At 46.8% G+C, this 14820-nt stretch overlaps 2 protein-coding genes across 2 annotated transcripts; one reads left to right on the top strand and one right to left on the bottom strand.

Annotated features, from left to right (window-relative positions):
* Positions 1–1118: 1118 nt before the first annotated feature.
* Positions 1119–10219, bottom strand: LRR1 (leucine rich repeat protein 1). Its single transcript, XM_034062380.1, has 4 exons — positions 9985–10219; positions 9787–9885; positions 4786–5513; positions 1119–2124 (listed from the first exon to the last, which is right to left on the bottom strand). Exons 1-4 carry the CDS (start codon positions 10162–10164, stop codon positions 1872–1874), a joined length of 1260 nt encoding a protein of 419 aa, XP_033918271.1. The 5' UTR covers positions 10165–10219; the 3' UTR covers positions 1119–1871.
* A 2550-nt stretch (positions 10220–12769) lies between these two features.
* RPS29 (ribosomal protein S29) lies at positions 12770–14171 on the top strand. The gene is made up of 3 exons (XM_005140930.2): positions 12770–12931; positions 13082–13181; positions 14050–14171. The coding sequence occupies exons 1-3, from the start codon at positions 12870–12872 to the stop codon at positions 14056–14058; spliced, it is 171 nt and encodes a 56-aa protein (XP_005140987.1). The 5' UTR covers positions 12770–12869; the 3' UTR covers positions 14059–14171.
* The last annotated feature ends 649 nt before the right edge of the window (positions 14172–14820 follow it).

The raw sequence follows: 14820 nt of genomic DNA, 5'->3' as shown, positions 1-14820 counted from the left end.
CAGTGCTTTCAAGAGCAGTGTTGAGGTAAACACTTGGCCTCCTCCTTCACAAGTTCTCTGTGGTTGAGGAGCAATATATAAGGAATGATTCATCTGTATCATCCCATAGTTGCTTAAAAGCTGCCGTTTCACAAATACTGTATAAAAAGAACACAGTCAAGTTGTTTTGACATTCACAGACAGATTTAACGACACTCAGTATTTCAAGAATAAAGATTGCTTTTCCACAGGAAAACACGTCTCTTGGCCTAGTCAGAGCAGAGCCCTTCAGTAAGCATGCTCCAGTGTTTATTTCTGTTGTGAATTATAGAATAGTTAGGCTTGGAAAGGACCTTAAGATCACCTAGTTCCAACTCCGCTGTCATGGGCAGGGACACCACACAATAAACTGTATCACCCAAGACTCCGTCCAACCTGGCCTTTAACACTGCCAGGGATGGAGCATTCATAGCTTCTTTGGGCAACCTGTGCCATTGTCTCACCACACTCAGTAAAGTAATTCTTCCTTATATCTAACTTAAACCTCCCCTATTTAAGTTTGAACCAGTAACCCCTTGTCTTTCTTAGATTAGGAGAGTTTGAAACCGATGATACTTAGAACATGGATGGAGGTTGTACTCACACAGATGTTAAATGATGCCTGCAAGTCAGCGCTTTCTTCCAAAGCCTGCTGCTGCCCTTCAGGCTGCTCCTCACACTGTACATGGCATTTAGGCGTGCCTTGAAGCCAAGTCTAGATCAGTTCTGCAATGAGTAACAACAGGTGTCTTGTTTTCCCATGGAAACTACAAATAATTGTCACAGCAGTGTACTTACCTATGACCCTGAGGGATGCAAACGTAATTCACTCCTGGGCAGGCAATACCGCCTCCAAAATAAACAGTGACGTGCTCCCTCCAAGCCACTGTGTGTTACAGGCATGGGATGCCTAAAGATATTTCAAGGGAGTTCTGTTCCATGCTGTGTCAATATACAAGCCACAGAGCACTGACAAGACATGAAATAAGGGTATGTGGATACTCTCATGTCTTTCGGTATGTTCACCAGGAGAAAGGCCAGCAGCTAATCCATAGAATACACTGAACAAAAATCTCAATAGAGAAACCACAATTCACGTGTACATAGAAGGGTTGCAAAATTTAATAAGTTGACTCAGTGAACAATTCAACAATCTTTAAAACATAAGAGTTAAGAAACAAAGTTTAGGTGACACATTTAGAAAAAGACATTTCTTGTATTACAAAGAGATAAAATGAAAAACATTTGCTCTGGTAAAAAAACAGTGATGCTGGTCCCTGCTTGAAGTGAGAATGCTGTAACAGAACTGTTACAAAAGAAGCACCTGGAATTACATGACCAGTTCTGAACTGCACACACTGTAATTGCTTCTCATAGCAGCCTACCAAGTTGCTCTACAGTAAACAAGTTGGGAAAGGTACAGTTCAGTGATAAAGTCGTCTTCTGTCAGCAGAATTCAGAGCTTCGAATGTAAGCAAAGCAATCTGATACAATCTCACCTTCCTTCTAGCAACACGAAACCACTTAATCCACAAAACAAAGAAAACTGTCATGATACTCCAAACAAAGTCACAGTAATAGGAAACAAACAAACAAACAAAGCAAAATACATTCTAAGGAAGATTCATTCTGGCTAAGCATCACTTTTTATTCCAACCAAAAGGAGATTCTAGGAGCAGAGGAACAGTGGGGTCACCAGCCCAGACTGACAGGGCCCCCTCACTGCAGTGCTGACATCTGCTGTTGGCAGAAAACATCCTATGACAGCACGTGTGGGTAAGAAGCAGGTAACAGTTTCAGGCTCCTCTGTCACTGGACAGAATGCCAGGCAGAGCTTTTGTGCCCAATAATGGTCACCCATTACTCTGGAGGTACCTATCCAGGAACTGGGAATAGCAGTTTAGAGAACAGAAGTAGCAGATGATGGGTGCTTCTGTACCTCCCATGTTATCCACAAGGACCACGGTGTGAGCTACATGGTGGAGATTCATGGTCACCGTGATCTGAATGAAGCTGCTCAGACAGGCACTTCCACACTGGCATGTTTTAGCCACTTCCAGATCTTCACAAAGGTGAGAAGGAAGGAGATGACAACCATAAGGGATTCTGTTGAACAAGATAGAAAGTGTGAATTCACTACAAAATTAACCAATGTCACTTAAACACAGTGACACACCATATGCACCAGTTGGAAGAAACCCTATTCTGAGATCAGAGACAAGGCAAGTCTGAAATTCTGCCACTTGCAATACTGGAGTCATTAGGAATTAAACACTAGTTTCCAAGACAGACACTTTTAGTGACTGTTTTTAACATGCAACCATGTTACGGACTAACCCCTAAGTACCAAGACCTGAACTCCAGAAGATGCTGCAACAAAAAGCAGGGAGCTCACACAGATTGTAACAGGCTGGATCACAGTCATATAGAATTAGAGAATTAAAAAAAATAAGAATAATGAGACGACTGGGCATATCTCTGCTCTTCCCTCATGCTAGCCAGGAAGATCGCTGCATTTCATCCCGTTTCATCCTGGCCTGACAAAGCACCCATGATTTACTCCCCACTCTCTAACATGAGGAAGTGGTAGTAGCATAAAAACACTGGATCTAGAGGAAACAAGAGCCTTTTTTGCAGTAGTACTAACTTGCAGGCAATAAATTAAGGTTCTTTTGATACACCACTCTTTTTGTCCATCATGTCAATAACGACATCCAGAGACAAGAACAAGAATTGCTTCTTTTTAAATTCACAGCAGAGTGGCATTGTGTTTGGGGTACAAACGGAATGTTTTCCCTGAAGTACTCCATCAAGTTAACTTAAGTGTGGGTATCACCAGTGCCCAGCTGTCACTCCATAGGTCTCACTGACTCACATCCCGACTACACCTACGTATTCCAAACTCTTTCTATATACCATCATTCACACAGCTAAGACTCCTGTGGGGATTATTTTCACCACCTCTATTTCAGGACACCCTTTTTTTCCGGTCAGGAAAAGCATAATCACACCTGATACTTGCCCAGAATGCCACTAGGAAGATTGATGTCCCAACATTTGCTTTTGCATCTTCCCTCCTTCTGTTTTCTTCCTTTCTCAAGGTTTTTATAGCCCATGATCACTCTTGCTTGACATTCTTTGTTAATTTTCACAGCCAGTGAATGTCAGACAGAATGCCTATTGCCCACTTATTAGACCTTTCTATTTTCCATTTAAGATAATAAGGAGCACTCTGACCAACGCTATCTCCTAATAATAATCAGAGACCCGTAGGCAAGGGGAGTGTTTCCATTGCCCCTTGTCTCACTGAGACTCCTGGAGCAGAAAGCCTTTCTTGTCCTGTGTGGTGCTGTTTTTTTCAAGCCTTCTGCATGGGGGCCAGGAGCTGGGGTTATGCCTTAAGTACTCTGGCAATGTAACTGAGCATCAAAATCTGTCTGGTGCTGATGGATTATATTCTCTAGGAATAAAAAAAATCAAACCAAAATGCCACAAACGTGATAGAATATTTCTATTAAATCACTGCAGTTTATATAAAGTTTGGAAAGGAGACACGTGGAGTTTAATTATTTTAATAACATCAGCAAGGTCAGAAAGATATGAACCAGAACATTTGGTTGCTCAACTCATTTCCAGGGTGTGCCTGCATGCCTGTGGACAACTTTAGCACAGACTTCCAAGTAATTAACCCAGGTTTATGAGGCGCTGCCCACCCCCAAGGGAGGAATGAGCACAGAATGTAGATTAGGAACCCCTTAGGTCTGTGTCTCAGCTCCTTTCTGTACCATAACTCTTTGCCATCTTCTTGCTCCCTTTCCACCCAGAGGAGGGTGGGAGTAGCAGTGGCTGGTATGGGAAGGATCAGTGGCAGCATGCAGGCAGAGCTATGTGAGCGGTGTGGGGGAAGGTGAGAAAGCTGATAAGGAAGAGCAGCCTGGCAAGGACAGTGTTTACTTGGTGAAATAAGATGTTTAAATTACCTCAGAAGTGGGCTTCTCTACCTGAGACAGAACACCCTCACTCGCACACCAAAGGAAATTAACAGCTTAAGGAAAACCTATGGTGGGGAGAAGCCTGCAGTTGCTAATGCTGACCTCACCATAACATTTGCCCTCTGTGAAGCTGTCTCACTGTACTTCTCTAACCCTGCTCAGCTTGTGGAAGGTCCCATCTCCAGCAGGGGAAGACCAATCCGTGGCTACAACTAGGAGCTGTATAGGTAGATTACCTTTTGCCAACACACGATTTTCACAGAGGAAAAGATGGCAACAGGCTAACAGGTAGCATGCAGTTTTAATGTGAGCACAAGATGAAAAGCAACCATGTCTGAAAGCAATTCCCAAGCTACAGCCCAACGCAAAACATGATCAGTGCCACAAAATCCACTGTAATGTAAGTTCCTCAATACTAAATGCCAGAAGTGGTTCAGGGTTGTAGATCTGATTCTCTTTTACCATAGTTGGACAAGAATATTCTGTTACAGTACTCCATTTTGTGGATAAAATAATTTCTACTTGTAAGTTTCTCTAAATGCTTCCACATCACCAATTTCCTCTGTTATCCTGTATAACAAAGGGATGATTTTACAAATGGAATTCAAAGCAACTTTAACCTTATGACTTTTAATAGGTGAAGAACAATAAGAGCAATAGCCACTGACTGGGACAACAACAAAAAAACCTTAAAACCCTAACAAACCAGGAGAGTTTAGACTCAACAGGTTTGAAACAGCATAGGTGCAATATGTACCCACCATGCTACTCTTACCTGTAATTTATGGTTGCTCTTGCAGCAAATTCTAATAAAGTCAATGGTATTTGCAATTGTATGTTGGGAACAAGTGGACTGGGCTGTTCAAAAGGATTTCCAAAGAGATCCAGGCTCTCAAGACAGAGTTTCCTAAAATCACTGGGCAGGAAAGGAAGTTTGTTTCGAGCTGCTGCCAGAAAGCGTAGATGATCTAACTGGCCAATCTTGAACGGCAGCCTAATCAACTCATTGTCATCCAGCTTCAAATTCACGAGTTCTCGCAGCTGGCAGAACTGAATTGGAAGTGCTTTGATTTTGTTTTGGCTCAGGTCCAAGAACTGAAGAGATTTCTGAAGGGTGGAGTTGCACAGAGCCCCACTGAAGGACTCCAGGTGATTGTCGTGCAAAATAAGCTCCTGAAGACAGGTCAGGTCACCAATAGTAGCTGGCAGCTGCTTAATGTGATTATGACTTAGGTCTAGTTTTCGGAGTTTCTTCAAGCAGAGCACACGCATGTCGATACGAGCCAGTTTGCAGTACGAGGCTTGGAAGTGTTCGAGGGAATAAGGGAAGTTTTTGGTGAGAGGGTACTCTCTTCTTGAAGTTATGATCATTTTTGTCTTAGGTTTTTCAACTTCCGAGTTTTTTGCTGGTACCAAAGTTGATAGAGGGAGAGCTTCTGTGTTGGTCCCTTGGTGAGCCAGTCTCACAGCTGAAAGGAAATTCTTTAAATTGCTGGCATTTGCCTACAGGAGAACACAAATGTGGAATTAAAAGTTCATTATTCTTGTGCTCATTTGAACTAACACTTTCTGAACTATTCTGTACACGGATCAGGGGCTACTAACTCAGCAGGGCAATGAAATGGGAAAGGGAAACAAGTTGGGCTTATTAGGTTGACGTGCTGTTTTCACTATTTAAGAACAAATGGCATGCAATTTGAATGGAAAGTTATGACCTTTCTGAATAATCTAGATCAAGCAAACTGTGCTGCATTACTCAGAAAAGAAACAAAGCACCGAATTCACAGCTGAAAATAAAGTACAGAATAACCACCTGACATGCTGTGATCTTCCTAACCTGCAACATGATAAAGGGACACTTTACAGAAACACATGCAGGGAAATCTGAGATCTAAAACTTGAGGTGGTAATTCTGAAAGTTGCTAGGAAGTAAAAGGATGGAAGCTGATGTTAAATGCAACAGACAGAAAGCTTCAAGGCAGGTTAGGTAAATGCTTCTGGTCACACAGAGCTCTGGTTTGTTGTACTAGAATCAAAGGATAATTACTTGCAGTCCTTCTGCAAAAACTGACCAATTTTGCTTTAGCTGGGATATAATACAATGCCAATTAAGACAGTTATATTAATGGAGTATCAGATGAATTTTAAGTAAAAGTCAAGAAAGCTGTGCTACATTTGTTGTACTGATATAATTAACTTCCATGAACAGGTAGGTGACCAAATATTCCTCTAGATTTGCCAGCAAGTCTCTTCTCAAGCTGATGTGCAGCTGACAGACACTAAGCTATAAAGTGAATTCTAAAATAAAAAGCACAATACATCCATGCAAGTAAAAGTCGTTTCCTATTGTAGGAAAGAACAAACTTGAGTTTTGCATGGCTCAGGGGTGAGAAGTTTGCGCTCTGTTCCTAGCTATAACTTACCCAAACCTAGTGACATTCATTTCTGCACCTGAAAGAAAATTTTACTCTATAATTTAGTATCATCAAATACACTTCAGAGAACTACCTTAGATAATATGCTATAACCACGTAGCACAACAGAGCAATCATCTTGGAGACTTCAGGATGCTAACATGACATAAAGACAATAATAGTCAAACACATTTGACTGCATCAGTACCCTAAAATGATTGTTTCATTGAAACATCCCATGCATATCTTGTCATGGTTTAAGCCTTTTTCGAGGAGGGAAGAAGGAAGGGAGTTAGTGAACGGCAGCGTGGTTCAGAGTTACTGGCTGGGCTTAAACCACGACAACAAATATTCTCTTAACTCCTGATGTGATACCCTCCAGAAACAGGGAAGTTGCACATCAAAAACCTTTGTATCCAAGACCACCAACATTCATTATCTCAGGCATTCTGAATAAATTAGCCTCAGAACGGTACCCTAACTACAGGCAAATGTGTAATATTTCCGAGCATAATAAGAAGTGAACTGAAATTGGAGAAAAAGTCCTCCAGATCTGTAAAATCAAGTGAAATAAATAACTATACATTAAAATGAAGTTACAGGCAATATTTCTTTCCTCTCAAAGCATGAGGCATGACAGATACCTCTATCAAATTTTCGCCACGATACTTCACAAAGACAATATTGTATCTGTAAGGATGCTGTTGAGAAACCCTAAATACGTTGAAAAAATACTAAGGTACATGTAAGAAAAAAAAAAACAACCAAACCCAAAGAACTAGTTGGATGTGCTCAGGATGCAATTTTTTGCCACAAGTCTGAAGTGTCAACCACAGAAAAGAAGCTGGGAAAAGAAGTTAATCTGTGCTGATGCCTTACAGGTCTCATTTCAGAGCTAAATGTGTGATGACAAGGCAATCAAGAGATTACAGAGATTTCAAACTTTGTGTGCAATGCAGCAGGTCCAGGCTTGCTGAAGAGAAAAAAATCCAACACAATGGCTTTTTTTTTGCTCCAGGGTTGAATGCTCCAGACCAGCGTTTCTCAACTTAATTTCTTATGTGGCCAAGTGCAACAAATTGCACCACGTGGCAGAATACAGAGTGGGATTTTGTATGCTAGTAGTTGCATGCAACTGGGATAGTCATTCCTTTGTACTTGAAATCTCTTTCTTACCAGGACTATGTTTATCTTTAAGAGTTGAGAAGCCTCTATGTAATGAAATCATAGAACAGTTAGGGTTGGAAAGGACCTTAAGATCATCTAGTCCCAGCCCCCCCTGACATGGGCAGGGACACCACACAATAAACCGTATCACCAAAGGCTTCATCCAACCTGGCCTTGAACACTGCCAGGGATGGAGCATTCATAACTTCTTTGGGCAACCTGTGCCAGTGCCTCACCACCCTTACAGTAAAGAATTTCTTCCTTATACCCAATCTAAACCTCTGCTGTTTAAGTTTTAACATGTTACCCCTTGTCCTATCACTACAGTCCCTAATAAAGTCCCTCCCCAGCATTCTTACAGCCCCCCCTTCAGATACTGGAAGGCTGGCATGAGGTCTCCATGCAGCCTTCTCCAGGCTGAACAGCCCCAACTTTCTCAGCCTAAAGTCATAAAAATCATCAAAGACCAGCAGAAACATCACAGAAAGCTTATCAAATACCTTTAGTTGTATTCCTGAATTTGGAGCACTTAAGGGTAATGCATAGTTTCACTTGTTTTGGAAGAATTCGGTGGATTTGTTCCTGGAGCTTGACAGTATCAGGTTCCTGACAGTGTCAGTAATAGTGACAGTACTAGGTTAAAATAAGGAGCAAGGATCTAGCCTCCTTGGGGCAAGTCTGGTCATTACCCTAACTCCTGTTTCATTAGATCACCATCCTCATACTAGGAAGAACTTCTAGTATCTAACCTAAATCTCCCCTCTGAGGGGAGGGTTTAAAGCCATTCCCCCCTGTCCTATCCCTACAGGCCCTTGTAAAATATCCCTGTCCAGCTTTCTTGTTGGTCCCTTCAGGTATTGGAAGCTGCTCTAAGGTCTCCCAGAAGCCTTCCCTTCTCCAGGCTGAACAACCATGTTTCTTCTTGATACATTTATCAATAAATTTTGTTTCCTTTGCTCTCCCCACCCATTTGTTCAGCCATAAAGCAAGCTCTCTATGCTTCACCTCCATGGAACATAATTTGAGCTCACAGAGCTCCAGAGCACGCTGAGTTATCTGTAGGCAGGTATCTTAATTTCAGGTCTGAAAACAGTGCTAAATACCCCCCACATTACAGCTACTTAATCAAGAAGAAAATTGCCAGCAGCCTTTAAATACCTAATATGGTACTAAAAAGAAGTAGAAATTGCATTAATTCACTATGTTGCTCAAGCAGACCTTGCAGCCCGCCCTGAGCTCTGCTTCACTCCAGAAAGGCTGTTGTTAGTGCTGGTGCAGTTTAAGCACACCTTGTGCATTTCTCCTTAGAAAGCATTCTGCCTGTGACAGTGTAAGCTTCACCACTCATTACAGCTGCTCAGTCTGTACATAACTGAAATTATTAAAGAACCTGCTTCAGGCCAAAGAATCATGTTTACAACAGAAAGTCAAACTAATTTTCCAAACAAGCAATCAATATTATTTGCCTTTATTTACATATCCTAACTGAGGTTTTAGAAAAGCTCTCCCACTTTCCTCTGCTACAAGGCATCAAAAGTTTACTGGAACAGGCACAGGAAAAATAACTTAACTACACGAAAAATTAATGTGATGAACTGTAAATAAATACACTGGTGAGTTCTACTACCAGCTAAACGTTTAGGTGAGATGTACTGCTGATCCATATCATCTGTGTCTCCAGCTTTGAAAATGCCTGTCTGCTAATACAAGAGTATTCTCCTTTTTTCTTTTTTCATTAGAAAGGCTGTAAACAGTAACATTTTTTAATGGAATATACAGCGAGGTAGCAAGATATTGTATCAGAAAGATGAAAGAGTTATTTCTCTCTAAGCAAGCAATAAAGAATAACGTGAAAAACGGACTTTTCTCCCGAGGGAGAATCAGAAAGCAGCCCAGAAAATGAGCTGGGCTCAGCCTTCCTAGCACAAAATGAGTGAGCTCACTCATTTTCCCTTTTTACTGTCCCTACTGAGGGCATAGAAAGCTAAGCTCCTTCATGCTGCTTCGTTTACATCCATGCCAAAGTTGTGGCAGTTCAAAGACTACTGTTAAAACTAACTCGCTGGGTGGAATCTGTCGGACGGACCTCAGGCAAACAAGACAGCTCGGGGACCCTCCCCCGAGCCACCTCCACACGGTTTCTAGCACGGGCACGGCACCGATTCCCCGCCGGCGTCTCGGGCTCCCACACCCACCTTGCTGAGGCAGACGTCCACGGCGGGCTCCCGGAGGCGCACGGTGGCCTTGCCCTCCTCCACAAACCGGGTGAAGAACCGCTCGATGTTCTCCTGCACCTATGAGGCACAGTAGGCGCTCAGCAGCCGCGGCGGGACGAAGGTCGTGAGGGCCCGCCCCGCCCTCCGGTCCAGTCCCCACACCGCCGCAGTTCCCACCTTGTAGCGAGCACCGACTCGGTCCCGCGCCGTGCACACCATGAGGTAAACGCCGCCGCCCTGCGCCCGTCCGGGCGGGCGGCCGAGCGAGAGGAGCGCCCTGGTGCCGCGGCCCCGACCCCGCAGCCCGCAGGTGGGCAGGAGCCGGCTGACCACCTCCACCTCGCACTGCAGCCGCATCACCGCCCGCCCCGCCGCCGACCAACGGCCCGCTCAGGGGCGGGCGGGACGCGCCGCGCCACTCGGGGGCCTTCAGCACTGCCGCGCACAGGCGCCTCCCGTAATGCCTGTCTTCCGTGCTCCCGCCCTCCGCCGCCAGGCAGGGGTAGCAGGGCCGCCCGGCGGAAGAGCTAGCAGGGCGGGAAGGGAAGAGAGAGCGGTGTGTACCGGCGGTACCGGCAGCGCGGGCAGCCCGAGTAGCCCGAGTGAGGGGCCCTCAGTGAGGAGCTTTGTGGCAGCGCCCCCTGGAGCAGGTCGGCTCTACTCGGCGGCAAGGGCCGAGGGACGGCACGTGTGAGGGGAGTGTGGAGGAGCTGAGAGCACTGCGAGTGTGAGGGGACACGGGGGAGCTGAGGGGACCGCGAGTGTGAGGGGACACGGGGGAGCTGAGGGGACCGCGAGTGTGAGGGGACACGGGGGAGCTGAGGGGACTGCGAGTGTGAGGGACACGTGGGATCTGAGAGGACTCTGAGTTTTAGGGGACACGGGGGAGCTGCGGGGACGGCGGGTGTGAGGGGGGGACACAGCAGCCACTCTGGTCCCCGATGCCCCGTGCTTGGTGAGCGTGTGACACTGCCCATGCTGGAGGAGCCCAGGCCAGGGGTGAGGAACACGGAATGGGGTGCCACAGTGGTGGGGCATGGCTGGTTAGCGGGATAAGCAGCTCTGTGCTGCAGGTCCAGCACCACAGCCAAATCTTTTGGGCAATTTTTACAATTGTATGGAATAGAGGAATACAAGTTTTACAAGTAATCCTTCTGTGTTAGTGAAGGTACCAGCTCTACCAGTGCTCCCTCTGGGGTTCTGCCTAGCACAGTGTCAGCAGAAATGGCCACCAGTGACAAAGCATCTTCTCTGAATCCCTGTCCCCAGCATGGGTGGCCTGGAGTGGCTGAAGGGGAATTTGCTGCTGGAATTGGCTTAGGTAGCACCACTAGGAATGAGCAGTGGGCATTCAGAAACCAAGCTTGGGTAGAAAGCCATGTTCACCCACTGCAAGGTACAGTTGCCGTGTGGCTGACTGAGATGCCAGTGACACCCTGTGAGACTTTATGAAAAACTAATTGCCAAAACAACAGGGAAAAAATCAATAAAATGAAAAAATGGAAAAAAAGAATTTGCAATGTGAAAGTGGCTTGATAGAGGCCAGGTTGGGAATGTCCTATTATAAAGCAGCCTTCCAGTACCTAAAGGGACCGAAAGGAAAGCAGGAGAGGGGCTTTTGACAAGGGCATGTAGGGATAGGACAAAGGGGAATGGCTTTAGGCTAGCAGAGAGTACATTTAGATTAGATATTAGAAAGAAGTTCTTCTCTGTGAGGGTGCTGAGGTGCTTGCACAGGTTGCCCAGAGAAGCAGTGGCTGCCCCATCCCTGGCAGTGTTCAAGGCCAGGTTGGACGGGGCTTGAAGCAACCTCGTCTAGTGGAGGGCGTCCCTGCCTGTGGCAGGAGAGTTGAAATGAGACAAGATGGCCTCTAAGGTCCTTTCCAATCCAAGCCATTCTGTGATGCTATGCTCTCTGACAGTGAAATGGCAGCACCTGGGAAAAACTGCTCTGGGCTGGGGTACAGTAGAAACTGGGACAATACCACTGAATTTGAGATAACTCCTGGCTCGAAGGCACTCACAAGGTGGAAACTAACCTGCATGCATTGAGCAGGCTGTTTGCTGCAGGGTGGCAGCAGGCAAGGATGAGGTGAGTGAGGACAGCAGCAGTGTGTTCTCACATGATCCCCTGCCCAACAGCATCAGTTCTCACTGCGGTAGCCACCATTGGGGAAACAAAATAAAATCCATTAATCCTTTCAGTACTGGTTTCCTACAGTTATTTTGTTTAAGGACAAGGCTTAGAGTTTTAAACTTGCTTTGTCGTTTTCAGGAACCAACTATTTACTGCCATCAGAGCACACAAGCACAGAACGCCGCTGTGCTGGGCCGCCAGCAGGGGGCGGTGCGCGCAGATGCCGTGGTGTTCCAGCAGGAGGCGGTAATGTGTCGGGTCCTCTAGTGTTGAAAAAGCGATACCGCGGTTCTCCAGCAGGAGGCGGTGTGTGCCGGGTCCCTGTGTGCCGGTGCTCCAGCAGCAGGCGGTGTGTGCCGGGTCCCTGTGTGCCGGTGCTCCAGCAGCAGGCGGTGTGTGCCGGGTCCTTGTGTCCCATCGAGGGCAAAATGCGGTTCGTCGGCGGTTCCGTGTGTCAAAAGGAACCCACGTCTCTCTGTGTTGCCCAGGCTACGCTGCAGTGGCTATTCACAGGCGCGATCCCGCTACTGACCGGCACGGGAGCTTTGACCTGCTCCGTCTCCGACCTGGGCCGGTTCACCCCTCCTTAGTCAACCTGGTGTGCCCCAGCTCCCCGGGGCTCACCATATTGATGCCGGCCTTAGCGCGGACGCCCGCTCGGCATAGCGCACTGCAGCCCAGAACTCCTGGGCTCAAGCGATCCGGCGGGCTCAGCCTCCCGAGTAGCTGGGACTACAGGCGCGCGCCACCACGCCCGGCAGTTGCCGGAGCCGCGCTGCCTCCCCTAGACCCGCCACAGAGTGACGTCAGGAGCGGAGGGCGGGGAAGCGGGCGCGCCGCGGTGCAGGGCGGGACGCCGGGTTGGTGTGGTCTGCGTGTGCGAGGGCCGCCATCTTTCTCTCCGCGGAAGCAGTACGGCAGCAGCATGGGACACCAGCAGCTCTACTGGAGCCACCCCAGAAAGTTCGGCCAGGGCTCCCGCTCCTGGTCAGTATGCACCCCGAGGCTCTCCAAGGGGCTGTTGGGTCTCCTGTGGCCTGACAGGCCTCTTGTGGTAGTTTTCTCGCTCTTTATCTCTCCTTCCTACGGCTCGCCGCCATTACCCCCCCTGACCGGCCTTGCTCTTTTCCCTCACAGCCGCGTGTGCTCCAACCGCCACGGCCTCATTCGCAAGTACGGGCTGAATATGTGCCGGCAGTGCTTCCGCCAGTACGCCAAGGACATCGGCTTTATCAAGGTAAGCGCCGGCAGCGCGAGCATCTCCCCTGGGGGGAATAGCTGAGAGAGGTAGAGTAGTTCAACATGGAGAAGAGAAGGCTCCAGGGAGACCTTATTGCAGCCTTTTAGTTCTTAAAAAGGACCTGTAAGAAACACGGGGAGACACTTTTTAGTAGGGCCTGTTGCGATAGGGCAAGAGTAATGGTTGTAGACTAAAAGAGGGGAGATTCAGGCTGGGTGTGAGGAAGAAACCTATTACAAAGAGGGTGTTGAAGTACTGGCACCGATTTCCCAGAGAGGTCGTGGACACGCCATCAAGGCCAGGCTGGATATGTTTGTAGACAAGCTGATCTAATTGAAGGTATCCCTGATTATTGCGAGGGGCTTGGGCTACATGGGTTTTTGTCATGGTTTAGACCCAGTTGGTAACTCGACAAGATCCCCTTCCCCCACTTCCAGGCAGGATGGGGAGGAGAATTAAAAGAATGTAAACCTCTTGGGTTGCAGTAAGAGCAGTTTAAAACTAAAAATGTAGTGATATTAGGAAATACCAATAACAATAGGAAATGACAAAAGAATGAAAGCTCAGAAAATGCAAGTGATACATGGTGCAGCTGCTTAGCACCCGCTGACTGATACCCCGCCTGACGTGAGCAGCTCTCAGTCCCTTCCAGGTAACTCCCTCCAGTTTATATACTGGGAATGACCTGCTGTGGTATGGAATGCCCCTTTGTCTGGTTTGGGTCAGATTTAAAATCACTGTGGTAGCTAAAATAGGGACACCTTTGAAGGTCCCTTCCAACCCAGTGTTCTATGATTGTGCAGGAGGGTTGTATGTACTGTTTTCCACTGACTTGCCTTGCCTTGCCTTTGTCACTGTCTTGCAGCTGGACTGAGCACCAGGAGGATGAAGCTGTGGTCAGAAGCTCCCAGGGCTTCCCTGGGCGTCCCTGACACATCTGCAGCATCTTGGCACAGCTCTTAATCAATAAATAGTCTTTCCACCTGACTGATGTGTGTACATCTGCCTTCTGTAAAGGTTCTGATGGTCATGGGACTTAATCCCTTACAGTGGTCCTTCAAGGTAGAGTGCTGCCCTGGGGACAGGTCTAAAGGAGCCTGCTATGCTGTCCTCAGTTACCTACACAAACCTGGGTGGTCTTAAGAGTGCTTATGCTCATGTGATGCTCCTGAGTTTTCAGGCTTGTGAGCAGTGCAGTAGAATGGTCCTATTAAAATGACCAGGCATGAATGGCTTATGTAGAAACAGATGTTGCAGCATGTCTGTTGTGCAGAACTGTACTTCAAGCTCTGTACGCGAGCCTGCCTCACTTGTTGGGAGGTTTATTGCTTCAGTGTGTTGGGAAAGTTACAATTGATATCAGATACGGGGAATTAATGTGGTTGGAGCCACATCCCCTTTCCATTTCAGATGGAAAGAGGACTTCATTTCCTGAGGTCTCCAGCCACTTCAAGTTGTGGTGTAATAGGTCTGAAGAGAGTTGGGTTTAAAAAAAGCCACCAGTGTACCAGAGGCCTGGAGTTGGGCTTTCAATTTCTGTCCACAGGGATTAGAAGTGTCAGAATGCTGTTCTGCTGTTGAGGTTTGTCACTGTGTGAGGTCACTCACTACATGAATGTTTCAGTGATGCCTGAAA

The sequence above is a fragment of the Melopsittacus undulatus genome, chromosome 4 (assembly GCF_012275295.1).
Source record: "Melopsittacus undulatus isolate bMelUnd1 chromosome 4, bMelUnd1.mat.Z, whole genome shotgun sequence".
In the NCBI taxonomy this organism is placed as follows: domain Eukaryota; kingdom Metazoa; phylum Chordata; class Aves; order Psittaciformes; family Psittaculidae; genus Melopsittacus; species Melopsittacus undulatus.
The sequence above is the reverse complement of the archived record's forward strand: the minus strand, read 5'-3'. Positions and strand labels throughout refer to the sequence as shown.

Bases quoted from the DNA above. Each gene is read 5' to 3' on its own strand.
- LRR1 (XM_034062380.1), bottom strand. From the start codon at position 10,164: ATGCGGCTGCAGTGCGAGGTGGAGGTGGTCAGCCGGCTCCTGCCCACC. The intron at 9,886-9,984 runs GTGGGAACTGCG...TGTGCCTCATAG, and splicing joins GAGTCGGTGCTCGCTACAAG to GTGCAGGAGAACATCGAGCG. The intron at 5,514-9,786 runs GTGGGTGTGGGA...GTTCTCCTGTAG, and splicing joins TGGACGTCTGCCTCAGCAAG to GCAAATGCCAGCAATTTAAA.
- RPS29 (XM_005140930.2), top strand. From the start codon at position 12,870: ATGGGACACCAGCAGCTCTACTGGAGCCACCCCAGAAAGTTCGGCCAG. The intron at 12,932-13,081 runs GTCAGTATGCAC...TTTCCCTCACAG, and splicing joins GGCCAGGGCTCCCGCTCCTG to CCGCGTGTGCTCCAACCGCC.